The sequence below is a fragment of the Haliotis asinina genome, chromosome 6, assembly GCF_037392515.1.
Source record: "Haliotis asinina isolate JCU_RB_2024 chromosome 6, JCU_Hal_asi_v2, whole genome shotgun sequence".
In the NCBI taxonomy this organism is placed as follows: domain Eukaryota; kingdom Metazoa; phylum Mollusca; class Gastropoda; order Lepetellida; family Haliotidae; genus Haliotis; species Haliotis asinina.
This window is the reverse complement of record NC_090285.1, coordinates 45,664,444-45,683,982: the sequence shown is the minus strand read 5'-3', so window position 1 is coordinate 45,683,982 and position 19,539 is coordinate 45,664,444. Positions and strand designations below refer to the sequence as shown.

Here is a 19,539-nt window from a genome sequence, read left to right as displayed (position 1 = left end):
CCCTTAGCATTCTTCCTTGATACATTTGTTTTCGGTTACTTCGAACCTCGGAAAACTCGAACTATTTGCTTCGACACAACGGACTTTAATTGTAGAATCGAATCACTAATTGTACCTGTAGTTTCGGTACATTTAGAAATCTGCCATTTCATCTATTCTTGAGTACGCTATCATGCAAGCAATAGTCTCCCTTTAGAAGGAAGGATGTGTAGTCCTATGGACTTTAGAAATACTACATGTAGATGAATCCCAGAATCAATGACGCCTTAGTGACAGTATTAATAGTATACCTGCTGCAGTGTAAAAGAACTGAGTTCAAAAACGAAACTACACATAGGAAAAAACTGAAACTGTCTGACACAAACCAGTCCATGCTGAATCCAAACATGTGGGGGAATGGTTGTCGACGACAAAACGTTTGAAAAAAGAAAGGTCGAACTGAAACGTTACACTCACGTCTGTAGTGAATTGCTAAAACGCACCCTGCATGAAACGCACCTTTGGCTGAAGACAATGACTAGACTTTCCAACGCCACAATAAAGGCACTCCACGTGTATTGGTTCAAGCCAGTAAAGACGACAGGAGAATGAAAAGACTGATATAAGCTAATCGGCACAACGCCATCGACCGTTTACAAGGACGGGCATCGCAGCATGAGGTGGCAGGGCAAGTCATCGTATCCAGACAGACCATTTGAAACCTATTGACCTGCTGGAACAATACTGTGAGTGTTAATGGCAAACCCATGTCAGGTCGACCTAGAGTTACCACCGCCGTCCAGGATCGCTACATCTCCATAAAAACACCACGGCCGCATCACCCACAACAATCCAAATCCCTGGACTGTGCCGAATCTCCGAATACCTGCAGCCCTCAAACGCCTCGACACGGTTTGTCGACTGAAGGCGTGACCCAAAGCATACCCTGCTGATGACGTCATTGTGATAACCCTATTTCTCAGGTGGATGACTCTCAGCGGTCTTCCACGTCTAGGCCTGTCAGTAATGCCCTGTTTACCGTAAACGTTGCATGAACCCCAGTATGGTATCGCGAGAACAGCCAAAGGTTCTTGCAACATGCTCTTATGTAACGCCGTGCTAGGCCATACCCACGGCACTTTGTTCTCGAAGTGCAGGCAATCTCGGCATAATTGTGTTCAGATATTTTATCATGTGACACAAAAGAATGATTTTGACTGACTTTTATAGCAGAAATGCATGAGCATTTTGCTGAACTTGCACAAATCACGAAATCTCATACGACCTCAAGTGTATTCACGCATGTTCTAGTCGATTCTGTGAGCAGTGTGAGGGGAATGCTATTTTAGGAGTTGAAATCGATTTACGACTTGAATATCAGAAAATATTTAATATTTATCAGTTCAACGGTGTTTTGGCCACCAATGTATATTATTCAATCAACTGAGCGGATTAGTGTCCCTCTGTTCATTGTCCGTTCAAAGACTTTTAAAACTAAAATATTGATAGTTTCCCGAGACTCGATTAGAATGTTATTGCACATGTTCTTGTAGGATACGTATGCTGACCATACATCTAAGGCAATGATTAATAATTCATCCTTATTTTTGAAATAAAAATTATGTTGATAATTTATCGGGATGCGTCCAGAAGTGTCTGCATACGCTATGTTGATCCTACATACATATCAAGTAATGAATAACAGTTTAGAGTGAGTGAGTGAGTTGGCATTTCACGTGAGTAATTATTAAAGATGGGATAGGAAATCTGACAGCACAACCAAGTGAGGAAATGGGTGTGTACTTTTGATGGTGGTGATATTTTATTTTGATATGAAAAACATTTTTTGAACCGAAGCGAAGAAAGTACGTTGCCAACGTTTGCTCGCTTCGCTCGCATGTAAGAAAACTGGTCATTTTCTCTGTCCTGCGCAATCCATTTGCGCTACAGTTTGCCTGTGCTATAAGTAACCTTGGATACCCCTGTGGGGATGAAGATTCGGTTGGTATAAATGCCCACAGGAATGCCTGTCACACTGGACGACTTACAGCTTTACCTGAGCTATTCTACATGTGCATGACCCGGAAGGTCAAATGGAAAAAATGTTAGGTCGAACTAACCTCATTTAATAAGGGTGTTTCTTCGTTCTTCTGATCAGTCAGTTACTGCTGCTCGCTGCCTAACAGCTCGAATCAGACACATTAAACCATTATTAGTTTCTTTTTCAAAGAACGTTAGCACACGGCTGTCGATTTCTTCATGAGATGTCAAACGTCGACCTTGTCTCGGCTGTTTGGACATGCTGACAATCAACTGACAAAGGTGCACCCCTTCACAATAATAGACCCAACCAGATGTGACACGTCACACAATGCATTAGTATTCACTTGATAGGTCAAACAACAAACTGTAATAGTTATGGCTGCAAGATCCTGGAGCTTGACTGGATGTTAACGAATAGTGGATGCTCTCAAGTTTCCCTGAGAAAGTTTCCCCTGCCAAGTGTCGTTATGTGTTGGCATTGTTTCGGCCATGGTTTTCAGTTTGTAACGTAAAAAAATAGCAGGGTATCCGGCAATTCAGATCACTCTATTTACGTTAGATATCCATAGATAGAGATTAAAACTACATTGCAGTCTTCTGTATTTGACTGGGGAAGACTTCCGCCCGTAACCCCCCTAAATTTTAACGCTGAGGAAAACGTTCTTAGAGTGTTGTTTTTAGAAGTTGGATATGTGTTTCAGTATGTTAAGATATAATGAAAGAACATGTTAAACCTCATTGTTATCAGATAAGGAATAAACATTCAGGTGATATGACTGGAATGAAATTTGAGTGGGGATACGGGTGGACGTCTTGCCTTTGATTGAAACCAGAAGACAGAGGCTCAGGGCGCAATCCACAAAAGGTCTCGAGCGTTACGTCATTCGTAAGTCTATGATATACTGTATAGTTATCTCTGTACGCCATGACTATGTGGAACGGGTCCTTGAATTTTGCACATATATCAGCCAACCTATTTTACATATATTTTACTATTTAGCATATAGATGGGCGTTCTTATCAATGAGTCATGTTAATCTACATTTAATATGTGGTTAATATGTTTCAGCTTTCCCCATTGTAACTTTCATGATGATATCACAGTCATTTTCATAGTATCTTTGAAAATAATGTGACGTAGAACATTTCATTCATTGGCTCAGAATTTATTAAAGCCACAGATTTAAGTGAATCACGATATGTTATATAGATGTTTACACCATTTAACAAGTGTATAATTATATAGAAAGACATCGATTCGGAAGGATGATTTTGTTTTTCTTGAACAGTCAGTGAGGTTGGTTGGGTTGAGTGCTGTTTTTGACAATATTCCAGCAAGATCACGGCGGAGCACACCACAAATGGGCTTCACACCCATGTTGGGAATCGAACCCGGGTCATCGGTTTGACGAGAAAATACTTTAATCACTAGGCTATCCAACCACCCTCTTTCCCGAGAGCGTGTTATGCTTCGTCCTCTTTGTCTTGCTCCAGGTCGTCCAGGAGTTACAAGTCTGAAATAATACAAATATATTAGTGGATGACAAGTGCTGTTTGTTGCTTAATGGCGCAGTGAGTGAGTTAGTGAGTGACTTTGGTTTTATGTTGCTTTCAGCAATATTCTAGGACGGGGGGCACCAGAAATGGGCTACATATTTGTACCCATGTGTGGAACACATCATACCCATGTGTGGAATAGAACCCTGATCTTTGACGTGACGCTAAACACGTCGCCCCTCTCAGTTCTATGACGGCTGTCTGTAAGCAGTCGAGCCCGGATAAAAAACTGTGGTTGATATCATGAGCACCGAGATACGAGCCTTATCACCCGATCACCACCCTTGCCTATTGCAACAAGCATGAGTTGGTGACCGCAGGATGACGAGTGATGAGATGCATGATGCCAGAGCTTTTGCAACACGTGACAGGTGCCATCAAGATCTGTCCTTCCTTACATTACACAAAGTGTATCCTCAAACTATGGAATGAGCGAGTTTAGATTTACACTGTACGGAGCGATATTCTAGCATTATGAGCTGTAAATAATCGAGTCTGGACCAGACAATCCAGTGATAAACGGAACGAGCACCGATCTATACAACTGGTTAACCAGCCTGACCAGGCGATCTGGTTAGTTGCATTTTACGACAAGAATAGGTTACTGGAGATCAATTCTAACTAGAATCGTTATGGGTCTCAAATAATTGAGATATGGGGTGGTGTTTGTGGCATTCATAACACATCGACCGCTTTATTCAATAGTTAGTTAGTGAGTATGGTTTTACATCGCCTATAAAAAATGTATATTCCGCAATATCGAGGCGGAGGACAGCAGAAATGGGCCTCACACATTGAACCCATAATGGGGATCGAACCCAGCTCTTCATCGTGACGAGCGAACGCTTTAACCATTAGGCTACCCAACTGCCTCTGTAGCTAGAAAAGATAGAGAGAATAGCGTGACTCTCGTATACGACAGCATGGTATTAGCGGTACATCAGTATATCCCAATACGCAATTTTCAAACGATACGTTTTGTAATATCCATTCTGAGAACCGCTATATAGGATAAAGAACATATGAAGTTTTGTGATACTTTTTATGGTTTAGATCAAAATCTACACATACTGTCACTCACAACAAGTGTTTCCTTCATCATTCATGGCAAAACGGATCTCTCTTAGCCCTAAGATAGTCGTAGTTTCATGTTAATGTATGACATTAAAGACTATCTTAGAGCTAAAAAAGGTTCGAAAATCTTGGCCCAAGGGTTTGACTAACCTACGACTATCTTAGCGCTAAGAAACCTTCGAAACTCTGGGCCCAGGAGTCTTACTAACTTCAGTCCTATTTTTGTTGAAGGAATGTAGTCAGCATACCATCGGTAAAGCATGTCTTGTCATCTGACGACAGCTGGTAACGCCTATCATCCGGGCATTTACACAGGAAGCGTGTAGTCTGTGGCGTCTGATGTGGCGATGGCAGACACAGATGTGAGCATCCTCCATTGTTTTCACCACATGCGTTCGATGCTGTGAAACAAAATATACTGTCTGAGTTTAGTGCGCATGGTGCTGCCCGTGGACTACATTATTTAAACTTTAGCCACGCTAAAACACATTGGTGTGGATAGGTTGGTGAAAGAAGAACCGATCAAAGGAACGTCCATACGCTACGACATTCCTAAGACTTTGGTAAACTATATAGTTACGACAGATTGTAATCTTATGAGCGTCACGTACTTTCTGGATCAGGGCCTAGATTTTCGAAGCTCTATTAGGCCCAGGGCCCAGATTTTCGAAGCTCTCTAAGCGCTAAGATAGTCGTAAGTGCCATACATTTACAGTAACTTAGGCTACCTTAGCGCTAAGAGAGCTTCGGAAATCTAGGCCCAGGGCGCCCTTGTGCAAAGCGATCTTAGCGCTAAGGTGATCGCAACTCCCATACCTTAACAGTGACTTACGACAGTCGTAGCGCTATGGTTGCTTTGTGCAACGGCACCTAGGAGCCCTTATTCTCGAAACGTTCGTAGCCATAAGAATTCGTAACTTTGATCGAACTTTAAGAAGTTCGTAAGGCTACGAATAGCCTGGCTCGGTACCACGTAATACTTGACATTGGTAATTTTTGAAATACAGTGAAACAACGTTGCGTCAACCGCAAAATATATGCCTTATTCTTCCGTTCTTCTAAAGAACAATAATTTTCTTTATTCACACATTGATATAAGAGTATCACCTTCGGGTTGTCGGTCAGTGTGGTACACTTTGACATCGTAGGGAGTTCCTCTCCCAGTGTTGATGACTTCAACGTCCTTCCCCGTCCTCTTGTTGACCTTTCTGAGAGTTGATGATGTTAGGTCACTCCAGTAGAGGAAATCCTGGACAGAGTAGTGACATCATCATCATCCTTTTCGTCGTCGTCATCGCCAGTCAAATCTGACCTTCACAGGCGACATTTCATAAACAGCAGCTGCTAATGCCAATGTCACATTTGTATGGCCTTGGGTGATAGTGTTATTTGTTGTGTAATACGTAATACCTTATCTTGTATATGTTGATATCAGTGAGTGGTTATGTTAGACTTCGTCACGATATGGCTGAAATATTGCCGATGTGACGTTAAATATTAACTCACTCACTATGTTAGACTTATACAATGTTTAGACAGAAAATAATTCTGTACCACCAGTAGGTTATATCTCACTTGATGTATTCTTATAGGGCAACACTAGTAGGTCACATGTCACCGATATATTGTTATGGGGCAACACCAGTAGGTCACAGCTCACCGATATATTGTTATGAGGCAACACCAGTAGGTCACATCTCACCTGATGTATTCTTATAGGGCAACACCAGTAGGTCACATGTCACCGATATATTGTTATGAGGCAACACCAGTAGGTCATGTCTCACCCGATACACCGTTATAGTGACACAGTTGTATGTCTCTGAGCTGCCATATCGCCATAGAGCATCCGTTTTAAGTCATAGATCACGCAATATATCGTTGTAGGGCCACACTAGTAGTGATGTCTCACTGGATGTATCGTTGTAGGGCCACACTAATAGCAATATCTCACCCGATATATCGTTGTAAGGCAACACTCACAGTAATATTTCACCTGATAAATCGTTGTAGGGCAACAGCTGTAGGTCACGTCTCACCTGAAATATCGTTATAGCGAACATGCGTTCATCTGGAGGCCCTGGCATCCTGACGACCAATCGGCGGTCACCACCGTCCATGTCGCAACTGCTCACTCTGTCACGTTTAGCGTCCGTCCAGTACAGTCGACGCTCTGCATAGTCTGTTCAAAATATAGGTAGTTTTGTAGAAGTTATTGTCTCCTTGTTGTTTTTGTATGCATCTAGGTCAAAATCGGTAATTCAGCATAAAGAATAAGGAATCAACACACGTCCATGTGTATCACACAGAAAGAGATGTCCTCATTAAATTCGACAACAGATTAACTGTGCCCTGATACAGAGATCATATTTCACGCCAGTCATGTTATCACGTCGTCTCGCCGCTAGATGGGCCTTTTATATTAAAAACACATATTTTATTAATCTGAATCCGTGCACTTCATCAACCCCACTTTGCCACGGCTAGAAAAATACAAAAAAATTCCCAGGTAAATGCTGTATTGTTTTATGCAACAGTAAAGTTTCCTCGGAAACAGCGTCAACCAAGTCCTTTTTGACAGTTAATATTGCATACATTGATTACAACTCTCTTGGTGTTTCTCGTGATTGGTGATATAAACTTACACCTATTCAGTTGTCATTATTCACTGGATGGCCAGTTAATAAATTTATAATAGGTACATTTAGCGGTAACTCCCAGATAGAGGTCCATATTTAGCATTTCTCATGTGAGTAAATATTCAACATTATGGACTAAGGTCTGATGTCGTAAATGTTTTGCATGCTATGTAATAAGCGTATGAAAGAGCAGCAAAGGAATTATCAGCTAAAAAAGTTAAAACAGAAAAACATAACATCAGTCGAGGGATTAACCGATAGCACGTTGGGTGATTAATTACTTTTGTCTTGCACTGCAGATTTATCAAACGGTAGTGTTTATGTATGTAGATTTTACTAACATATATTTAATAGATCCCGTCGTAAAGTGCCTGCGTTAAAACAACGCCAGTCCTTCAGTTGTCTAACTGAATTACTTTCAAGAGAATGGTGGTTATCATGCAAAGAATGGTATCTTACGTGACGACTGTTCCTATACGCCAATGTGAAAAAGGTTGAAACAGTCATGTGACCAGTTGAGAAACTACCACTAGTAATTACTTCTTTGAGTGGCATTTTGAAGTTAATGCTAACGGCATTGGTATCTACACCGAAGCGTCACATTGCAATACATAACTTGTCTATCCATAAAAAAACCGTTTCTGTTCATCAATAGTTATGGCGAGTTATGCATTGTTTTCATACTAGAGTGTAGAAAAGACACTTAACATGGATGAGGTTTCTTTATCAGCTTCAAATGAATGGCATATGGTTCCTTTCTGTGGCTGTTGATAGAAACATTCAAGGTAACAGCCTGATATTATTCCTATAACTTTAGTCGGTTTTCATTATAATAATTGCATTTTATTTACTAGTATATTCTTTTCTTGTAGCAACAAAATCATTTGTTTCGCGGTGAAGGTCAGTAGGACAGCCAACATACACTAGGATGCACTCAGAGCGTGTATGTGAAATATGATTCAGGCAGGCAATCTATAAATGTCTAGATATTACAGTCATGTTGTAAGTTTACTAAAACCGATCGTGTACTTTTTATGAAGTTCCAAAATGCATTGAAATAAAGAAATAGATTAACTGGGATTATGAGACTGGCAGATGAAGTTCAATTTTTTTAATTTGTTATCATAATAATGAAGATGGACATAGTAAAATTTTAATATTTGTTGATCGGTGTCACGATATACAAGTCATACTGATACTACCAGTTGCGCTTGCGGGTGGAGCAACAGAGCTTGCAGCCCAGTCAAGAATTCTAGGATATCATCAGTGTACTCGCACGGGAAAACAATAACAAAAGCAACAACCAATCCCGGAGAATTGCTCTGGACGATGGACCATTTAAGTGTTAGTTTTATAGGAAAATATTTGAATATATATAATTGCTAATCATCGATATTATGTGGAATATTTTATGTCCAATTTAGTTTGAGTTTTTAGCAGGGGTCATCTTCTGATTTTAAGTTTGAGATTTGTTCATCGGGGATCGATCAAAAGTTGTAGGCAAAAACGTCATAGGAGAAAAGTCATATGGAAAAAAGGTCATCCGAAAAACAAACTATCATAAAACATCATGTTCTCGAGATATTTACGTCCATGCAGGTAGCAGAGGCACTGTAAGTCCCCATGGCCCCTAGTATGTTGATTTACCTTCAGTTGTTGGTGACCAATAGCCCATTTTATATGGTATTCACTAAAATACTTTTCTGCTTTAAAAAATTATGCTTGACAGTTTTAACCATTTCTGTGATACTCCGGTTATTTTGTAGTCCGACGATGACTGGATTTTTGACTGCTTATATTTATTGTGTATCTACAACATTTCTCGCCACAATATGGCTGCAACTCGAGTTATTTTCTTTGTTTATGATGCATTTAATAAATACTATTTCATGTTCATCTTCAACTAGTTTTCAGTAATAAAACACCATTGTCTCCAGTTATTTGCAAAACCTATTTCAACAACTGTTATGAAAACGTTCAGCTGTTTATGCAAACTATTTCATTTCCATGTTAATAAATCCTTTTAGTGAGCTGCTGTAAGCACCTGGGTCTTATCAGATCAGAAGACGTGACCATATTACAAGTTATTTCGTTCTTAAATCATTATATGATTAAAAGACACGAGTCCTATGATTGTTCCTTCACCTTGATTTGAGATTGATGATATCAAAGAGATTAATGAAGTTATGAAAGTATGGATTAACTTTTTTACTCAAATGACTTCCTTCTAGCATCTAATATAAGACACGAGGTGAACTGGGACCTCAGTGATGTAAGATGGAAAATTCGTAATGCCATGATAGGGGAAGCTGCCAAAGTTAGAGACAGGTCAGATTTTTGTCAAGAAGTCCTGCAACCCTGATGTTCACTCCGTGCTTTCAAAGAAAAGTCCGGCGGCTCGCAAGCGATTTCTGACAGTTTGTGGGGTTATCCTTCCACAAAACATCTCCCTACTTGTGGAAGTTGCGGTGACAAAGATGACATAATCGTATTACTGCATCTCACGGAGTGAGGTCACACGTGACGCTCCTGGCCTCGGGCAACTGTTCCCGTTTGACGCATTCTCATCCTGAGATAAAAAAAAATATTTGCAACAACGACCACAGACTGACCGGCATGGAGCCTCCCAATAGCACGTTGACGTTCTTCATTTGTCAGACGCGGCATTTCCAAAAGGTCATCAAAATGAAATCTCAGTTTGTTTTTCCAGTTCAACTTCACTATGCTTATTCAGTTTAGGCAAACATGCAGAACTTGACCTCATTTCTTGCGTTTGCCTGTGCATTCACAGTTTTTCATTTTTCTAGGCTACGAAGTCAATTATTGCACGTGACTTTACAATTTCATGAAACTAAAGGATTCACAATGTTTACTTTTACTAGATATACTGTTTGAGATATCCCAACGAACAGAAACAAAAGAATTAATAAATATACCAGTTTCAATTTTGCTCAGTATATATGTAGTGCTATTGAGGATAATATGATTTGTAGGATAAATGCATTATCAATACGGACATTTTTGAGTTTATGACCATATACCTATGACGTTTACCTCTACATTCTACTCGTACCTGAGTTTAGATATGTTTTGTGTACGTTAGAAAAGAAGGCTATTGTTCAATGCCTCATGTTTGCTCTTGGTAAGTTCTTCAGCATTAGTATTCTCAGCTAATTTGTAAATCTCCGACAGTACACATATGTTGTCATGGTTAATGGGAAGTGATTAAACTAGAACCGTGGTACTTTTGCCCTAGCATTTTCCTTTTATACCACAGCCCTGATACCACCGATGCCTGTCCATGTAAGTATCTGGGGCTACTTTCACGAAGCAACCGTTTCTAAGGCTAACCTTAAGCTTAACGCCCATTCTTTAACATTGCACTAAGGTTACCTTAGTAACTTACGAACACCTTTGTGCTTCATGAAAGAAAACCATGACCATTGTGCCTTCACTGCTCCTTCTTACCAATAGTAAGACCTCCAGGCCGTTTTATAGCAGAGTCAATGATGCTGCTGACACTGGATCCATCCATGCCCGATCGCCCAATCATGGCTGGTGTCTTCCAGTCAGTCCAGTACAAGTATCTGACACCAACAAATGCTTAATGATTTCAACGGCTGCCAAATGATATACAAAATGCCATTCAGTTCAAACTATTTGCATCCGTGACATACAGGTTAAACGACAAATCTTCATACTAGAGTACTCCAAAAATGTAAACGAGATTTTTATATTTTTGACATATTATCTAAAATTTATAAATTTAGGTGTTCATAAGTATATTCACATTGATGCCAAGCATTAACAGACATGCAGTCCAAAGGATCCATACTTCTACACCGACATGTCAAAGAACATTAAACCGCACAGCTCATGTTATGGTGGAATTGGTAGGTAAGGTAAAACGACGACAAAACAGACTATATTGAACCCATGAGGGAAAACGGGTGAAAATTTCGAGAAACTGTTATCATTTATAGACGTCAATGGCTGTTCAATTAATGACAGTACGAACAGTAAGGTACGTTTTTAAAAAAACTCACACACACAACCCGTCCTTTGTTCGTTATAAACATGTTCGCTATAAGCGTAATAGACTGTATTGTCGTACCTCAAACATATGTGTCGCTTTCTGATCAGATGATCGGTCTTCTGTTATTTTCAATGTACACCGCTTACAAGACTTTTTCTATGTACCCCTCTGGGAATGCTTCGTGGTAGTAATACTTTAACTTGAAGAACATAAAATCACGTATGGTGTAGGGAGAGTATCGATGTTTTGCGAATGCAAAACGATGGAAGGAAGATAACTCTGAATCAATTTTTTTGTCTGCAAAATCTACGATGGTTACAAAACGATTTGTACCCGTGCATCAAACAAAACAAAATTAACACTGAGGTGTTCGGTAAGATAAATACGTTGATTATTGGTCCGTCGGGCCTGTGGGTACCCTCGATGTTTGTTTATGTTCCCCATGTCAACCTCATAACCAGTTAGTTAACAACTTATATTGACATTGGATTAGGTTTAGTGTGTCTGTGCATGGTGCAAATATAACTGTAGGGATAGATCCCGTTCCACAAAGTCATCTTCGCACTGAGATAATAGTAAGTCCAATCCTTGAGCGTAGATGTACGACTGCCTTAGTGCTAATGTCTGTCTGTGGAATGGGGTCTTGTAAGATAAGGTTGTAACAGTTAATATCTAAAAATATACCTATTTCATGCTACCTTGGATAGAATTACTATACATCCACGGACTTAGCATTCAAGACTTGTTGCAAGGTTAACGTGACGGTAACGTTATGGTTTAGGGTAAACGGCTTCCGTCTTGCCCTTCTTATCTACACCTATAAGCGAATCGACCACAGACTAGAAATTAGGTGATGCAAGAGATGCTTCTGATTTAACAACATATTTCATTTAGATGTGGAAATAGACTCAAGTGGTTTGCAGGTTCGACGAAAATATTATACATATTCCTTTTAACGATACCTTTGCTGAATGTCAAGTGCTATTGCTCGCGGTTTACCCATGCCGTCTACAACAGTTGTGATGTACTTCCGGTCCTCTCGGGTCAAGGTCATGGCTCGGATGGATTTCCGTCGGCCGTCAGTCCAGTAGAGTGCTTCGTGTACCCAGTCGTAGGCAATGCCAGATATTGAGGACTTGGAATCCTGATAGATCCGAACTGCTGACTGGAGGTGAGGTCCTTCTATTGTTGCCCTAGAGAATATGTAATCATATGTGAGTGTCAGTAACTCAAAAGTGGCGATGGTAGCCTTATGGTTAAAGCGTTCGCTCATCATACCAAAGATCCCGGTTCGATTTCCCACCTGGGTACAACGTGTGAAGCCCATTTCTGGCATCACCTGTCGTGATATTACAGAAATATTGTTAAAAGCGGAAGAAAACTAAACTGACTCTCTCAGAAATTCTTATTCACTCGTAATGGCATATGGCCGTCAGTCGGGACAGGGTTACCCGTTAACGTAGCCCAGCTTTGTCGACCGATGATATCATCACTGGATCGTCTGGTCATTCACAAACATTATACCCTTGTGTCATTTCCCTTAGGACACGAATATGTTAAGTACATGTTTATGCTTTTCGTTCTTTTGTCCGAAAAGAACACGATATTCTTCCTGACGTTGAAGGTCAAGGACGCCGGGCTCTGTATTTTGAATTTTTTCTTGGTCAGTCTGACCAGGCTTGTAGATGTGGATGCAATGTCGACTCGTTTAATGTTCTTCCCTTGCGTCAACAAAAGAAAGGCTACAAGAGGAAAAATAAACAGAATAAATTTAAATGTGAAAGAGCACATTCACTGAGGCCGTAACAAGTGGATCCAATGCTTGGTGATAATGTTGGAAAAAGTTATCTAAAATACTTTTGTGTTACTTATGTGTAACCATTGAACGTTCGCATACGGTCACGAAACCATTTTTTGTAATTATAGATTATAAAGTCTACATCAAACTTAGATGTATAATCAGTTAGCTGAAAGTTTCGCCAAGCCACAATGACAAAGGACACGATCCGACGGGCGTATGTAAATAAGAGGGAAGGTGCACAATTTTGTATTGAAATTCTGTTAAATGACCATTGAAACTCGGCTGAAAATGAAGTGTGCACGATGCCTAAAGAATTGCACGGAATAGTGTAGACCAGTTCATCATACTTGGCGCCCTTTGCAAATGTGATCCAAGTCTTATCTTCAGAATTCGTTCTAAAAGTCCTGGTGTCACTGTATATTTTTCTGCATGATGGATTACCAGCCTTCCCTGCTGTTGTCCACTCACGGATGTGCCTGCCTCTAGCCCTTTAATTTCTTGCCAAAGATTCTCCCTTTCTTCTGGTACACGGTCCCAACCCGTCTTTCCAAGTTTACGATATTCCAAATAATAGTTAGCTACCTCTTTCATCCCCAACGAGTCAGGGACAAGTCACGTTACATTAACGGTTGTTAGTGTTGGGCCGATACTATTTATTGCTAGACCTGCAAGGCACGAAGGTAAGACTATTTGCCTGTGAATGAATGTAACAGTTGCCATGCCATAACTCCCAAAATATTTACCAGACCTTGGTACAGAGTACATGGTTACTCTATGGTTACTTGAGAAAACCTAGTGAAATACGCAATACCAATTTCAGTTTCCCAATATTTTATGTTCTTCAAGAAAGGTTTCAACTGTTACAATTCGGTCTTGAAAATCTTAACCAATCTGGTTTAGGGATTTATCGGCATGGATCACTGTGATACTGCTAAGAGATTGCTGGAAGACTTCTTTGTCTATTTCACTTATTCGCCACTCAGTAGCTGAACTTGCAGATCAGTTGGTAATTGGTCAGTATAGCTCATTAAACACTGTCAAAAATACTTAATTTCCAACTTTTATTATTACGGAATCACACGTGTAATTGCACGTCCGTTCACGGAAGGATGCTGATGTTTGAACCTACCTGACGTTTCTTCAGCCGTGCGAATGTCGGTGAAGAACTCCTCACCCTGCCCAACCTGTGTCATGCCCCACACGTACACACGGTATGCAGTGTTGGGGGTCAGACCTCCAAGGCACATGCGCCTCTCTGCAACAATCTCACTGATCTCCAGATCACCAAACTCAAGGCCTTGAACTGAAACAACATATTCTGTACTTTGCTGTCTTATTGTATTTGTGTGAATAACACTAGCACTTACAGTAATGTCCATCAAACAATCCTTTTGTCTAAGCGTACATGAATGCATGAAAACCAAAACAAATATGGAGGACAGGTAGGAGACCGATCGAAAAAGAAATCAACTACTTACTGTGTCAATAAGCATAATTGCAGGTAATGGCCGTTGCAAGTCGAGTGAAAAAACATAACTTGTACTGAAAAGCGTCTCATTAGAACGATACCAGTCGATAACCTATGTCTTTTAACAGAGCAAAAATATAGTGAACCGTGGACTCGAAGCAACACAGGGGGTGCACTGAATGAATCAATGATCGGTTGATCGGTGCGAGATTTCTTCGCATGATTTCGGTCGTCCAAACGTTCAATGTAATCAAATTATAACTTTATATCATAATATATGGTTCCATATAGAAATGTTACATTTACTCAGAATATATATGTATATTCAATACAGGACACCATTAAGATACACAATAGACGTACAGAATAGAACATGCTCTAAAACTAAATTTGCTAAGCGCTCCCTGGAACAAAGAAGTTCAGGAAATCGCTTTGAAATTATAAAATCTTTTAAAGTTGCTCCAAACCAATACATTGAAAGGTTCAAGAACTAAACATCAATGCACAAACGATAATCCGTTCTGAAAAGTTACTTGAAGCTCCGTTACCTTGACATAGAAAGTAGTACCTTTAGTGTCAAACTGTGCGAAGAGCCTGTACATTTACACATAGAAGCAAACTGGTTGTTACGACTGAGAGAGGTACAGAAACGAAGACAGCTGAAAGCAGAAATACACTTCTATAACATACCCTTCCTATAGCCGACCTGGTAGCCAATGACGATGCCATTTGATTCACTAGGTTCACCCCATTCCAGCTCGATGTTTTCTGAGCCTCGGTAAGTTATATTTACGTACTCCACTGAAGAAGGCACTGAAATAGATGTCAGAGATTATGTTTACAGAGTCAGTAATACAGAAAATACAGTCAGTAATACTCAGGGTTTTCTGAGGATATGATACATTGCTAAAAAATAATTTCGGCAACTATTCAAAGAATAGTAAACATGCGAAGTAGGTTTAACATTGCCTACCTCCTTCTGGTGTTGAGAAACGGAGGATGTTGCTGCCTTCAGAGCTGAAGTAGGTGTTGACAACTACAACATCAGCCTCAATATGGGAGTAAGGTGGCAAATTGTGTACGTCAACCCACACTTTGTTTCCTGTTCGTCTCAACATCTGTTTGCTGTTTGCTTCTGTACTGTCTGGGATGAACACCTCACGGAGGCTTGTCTCCTTCTGGTTCCTCTTCCAGTGGCGAATCTGTAAATCAATCAAAGTTAAAAAAGTGTAACTATATCTTCAAATAGAAACAAAATCACTAGATGTATCCAATGGCATCAGTTTGCAACAATACCATCAAACAGAGAGTGAGAGAAAATGTGTGGTTTTCATGAATGTTCCGGCAATATCGTGGCAGGGCACAGCAAGCAATGGGTTTCACACATTCTATCTATGTGGGGAATCGACTCGAGTCTTCAGCATGACGAGCGGACACTATAACGCCACCATCCGCAAACAAAAACATATCATCAAACAGAAAGAAAGCCAACAAAAGATATTATCCCTGGTAATTACAATTTCCTACTGAAGTCCGCATCATCTGGCAGATGATCAATGACGTATCGTTCAGTTGTACTTACTGTAAGTAATGCATATACTTTATATTTTGAAAATCGTCTTTCAATCCTTGATTCTTAAAAACTGTTGTCGAAGGTGCACATCGCTATGTAACCCGTTCACTCTGTACCTTATAGCCTCTGTACTTCCCACGTATCACTTCAGTACTGGTGCTAACTGGATCCCAACGGAATCTTGCACTTGTTGCAGTCACGGCCATGTCACTGGCGAGTTCAAAGTTGGTAGGAGCAACAGTTGGTACTGTAAAAGTCGATAGTCTATTGCATACTGACACTGGAATACAATGTACTTTCAAACCTAAGTGAAAGGAACAAACCTGTTCCATAATCTCTGCCAAACGTATGATGAAAATATTGACGTACATGTATATTTATTGACAACCTTAAAATGACTGAACTTACCACCTTCACCAGAATACCCAGTGATAGCCTGGGCTTGAGAGTATGGGTGTCCCACAGCGTTCTGTGCTTTCACTCGTATTATGTATGGTTTGTAGACCGTGCCAGTATGTATGTCCTTTCTGCCTACGGTGTAGTCTTGCTCCACAAAGTTCGTCCAAATGTCCCCATCCTTCTCCTTCACCTCGATGATATAGGAGAAGTCAGGAGCATTGTGTTCAATTTGAGGCATCGTCTGTGAAAGAATGGCATCAGTTTTCGTGTTGATTGTAATCAAGCAAGTACTTATGAAAGATCATATTCTCTTGTACATAACTTCACCACATGTAAACTGATGCAAAGATTAGCTAAATGCTTTCCATTACACCTCTCTTTAGAAAAGGAATCTGATTTCCAAATGTGAACATATCTGGATCATGTTATTTGTTGAAAACGAAGTTCAAATACGTATACGTGCAACAATTCTTGCAAAAATATAAAACTATCCTATTTTACCCCCGACTAAAATATGATATATTCACTATTATAATCCAGGACCGAAAGAACGCCAACATATTGTGTTTCAGTTGCCAATGTCAGTGGTGCAAACGGAACTAAACAACATAGTAAATTTAAACAAACGTTTAAAATACAAGTATTGTGTGCGTCAGTTGTTTGACTAGAAATAACAACGTCGCATTCCAATATGCATTCATTACGAAGTTTTAGAAACAACAGGTCTTGTTGTTAACATCCAAAACTGACACTGAACTTGTCTCACTCACCTCCCATTCAACCACCAAGAAGTTGGTCTTGTCTCCAACAGTCCTGACATTCCGTGGATGTCGGTCTGGCCGACCTCCAGGAGTCCTACACTTAGCCGCAGATATATAACCTGGTTCACCGGCACCCATCTCGTTGAAAGCCTTAACACGGAAACTGTACGTGGCCCAAGGAGAAAGTTGTATCCAAGCTGAGCGACTATCAGAAGAGGTCGTGGCTCCGACTACCCACTCACTGGGAGTGAATGATGTATTGTATTCCACAATAAACCCCAGGAGAGGAGAAAGGTTCTCCTGTGTCTTGTCAAACGACCATTCTACATTGGCACGACTGGCATAGCATGTTCTTACAACCACGTTGTAAGGGCCAGATGGGGGAGCTGGAGAAAAGAGATACATTAGGAAGAAACAAGTGCTATATTTGGAATTACATTTCATTGGTAACATACACATTCTAGTACACTGTGGTGGCGATTCCTATCTGGATTTTGATCCCACATTCTGAGGGGAAGGCAAACAGTCATCGGTATATAAAGTCAGCCATCTAACACACTCAGCCACCTCGTCTTCCATAAAAATGGTACTCTTGACAACATACTGTTCTAACACGTTTAAACTGACAATGTATCCTTTCCAAAAGACGTCAGATGTGAGAAGTTTGAAATTGACAATTACACTAATATTAATTAATCCCATCAGGTGAATAAGGAACATTCAGAGGGAGTAGTTCAACAGGAAGAAGGTTCTCAAATATGGCACATCAGAACAAAGCGGTTTAACGAGAAGATGAATGCGTGTGGGCCAATAGCAGTAAGGTTCGTTAAAATGTAATATACTGAGTCAAAAAAGAAACTTCACAAAATGTAATGTTTAAAAACAATGAATAATTTTTCTCTGATGATACATCTATGCATCCGAAATGGGATCCCTTTCTTTTGACTCCAAAAACTCGCATCGACAGGGAATTATTAAACTAATTTTCGCTTGTTGTTGACAATTATCGTTGACCAGTCCCATCGATGAGGTTTAAGAAACTTAAAGAAAAAAATGATTCTTTCAGTTAATACATTAATTTCAGCATTTGAATCCAACTTTTCTAAATGTTAAAATATAGGATTTCAAGACTATCAAATAAAATACTTCAAAATTGTTAGAAGCAACGCTAGAATATTGACAGACAATGCATTTCAGTAACATGCTTCAAAAACAGTTTTCTATCAAATTACACAATAATAATGGTCAAAATATTCCAAATGATAATTCCTACAATATTTACTATATAGACTACATATTTATTGATTAAATTTGCAAAAGCTTTTGGCGTTACGCTGGATTAGAACCGTAGCAACTTAGATCACAAGTCAAGTGTATTAACCAATAGGATATCATTATGATACAATACGTTCATACATGCCTGGTTTAACACTCTGAACATTACTGCATATAAAATTTGTATTTAGCATTAACACCATCCATTCGTCGTGCAAATGACGTTAGTGCCAAATCAGGTTTGGCACTTGCAGTCGATCACGTGATCTTCGCATCGAAGTTTTCTTCATTTGCACGTGTTTGCATTGGCCTCAAGAACTGAAAAAAACCCACTTTTAAACAGTTCTATTGGTACTTAAATGCTACGATTGTCAAATGTGCAACGTGAACGTGGCGTTGGCATGTTGCAAGCGGGGAGATCAGTTATTGACGTCGCAAAAGCAACGGGATGCAGCCGTCGTACTGTGTATGACTTGCGAGGTCGTCTACAACAAACTGGCACCACTTCTGATCGCCCAAGGTCGCGTCGTCCACGTGTGACGTCACGAGCAGAAGACCGTCAAATCGTACTACGTCACCTACGTGACAGATTTCTGCAGGCTATACGAACCAGGGCTGAAATGTTTAGAGGTCGACTGTCCTTACAGACCATTCGAAATCGGTTGCGGGCTGCCACTCTCCATTCTCGACGTCCATATCGTGGGCCAATATTGACACCGTTTCATCAACGACAACGTCTGCTGTGGGCCCAACGTCACCTCCGATGCACCCAGTGAGACTGGAAACGAGTCGTCAGATCCAGGTTTACCGTCAGATTCGCGGTCTGTCTTTCTGTGGGACTTCTGGTCATCCGTGGAAACCTCACCTCTGCTGCTTACCGCGACCAGGTGCTCACCCCCGAACTCGTTCCTTTCATGGCGGCTCATGGCAGAGG

At 40.3% G+C, this 19,539-nt stretch overlaps 1 protein-coding gene across 1 annotated transcript; it reads right to left on the bottom strand.

Moving 5' to 3' along the window:
* Positions 1-3,269: 3,269 nt before the first annotated feature.
* Positions 3,270-19,531, bottom strand: LOC137287907 (neuronal cell adhesion molecule-like). The gene is made up of 14 exons (XM_067820281.1): positions 19,414-19,531; positions 17,340-17,716; positions 16,579-16,810; positions 16,287-16,417; positions 15,571-15,799; positions 15,288-15,410; positions 14,259-14,432; positions 12,893-13,070; positions 12,291-12,521; positions 10,761-10,879; positions 6,693-6,835; positions 5,761-5,902; positions 4,902-5,054; positions 3,270-3,536 (listed from the first exon to the last, which is right to left on the bottom strand). Exons 1-14 carry the CDS (start codon positions 19,529-19,531, stop codon positions 3,529-3,531), a joined length of 2,358 nt encoding a protein of 785 aa, XP_067676382.1. The 3' UTR covers positions 3,270-3,528.
* Between the last annotated feature and the right edge of the window lie 8 nt (positions 19,532-19,539).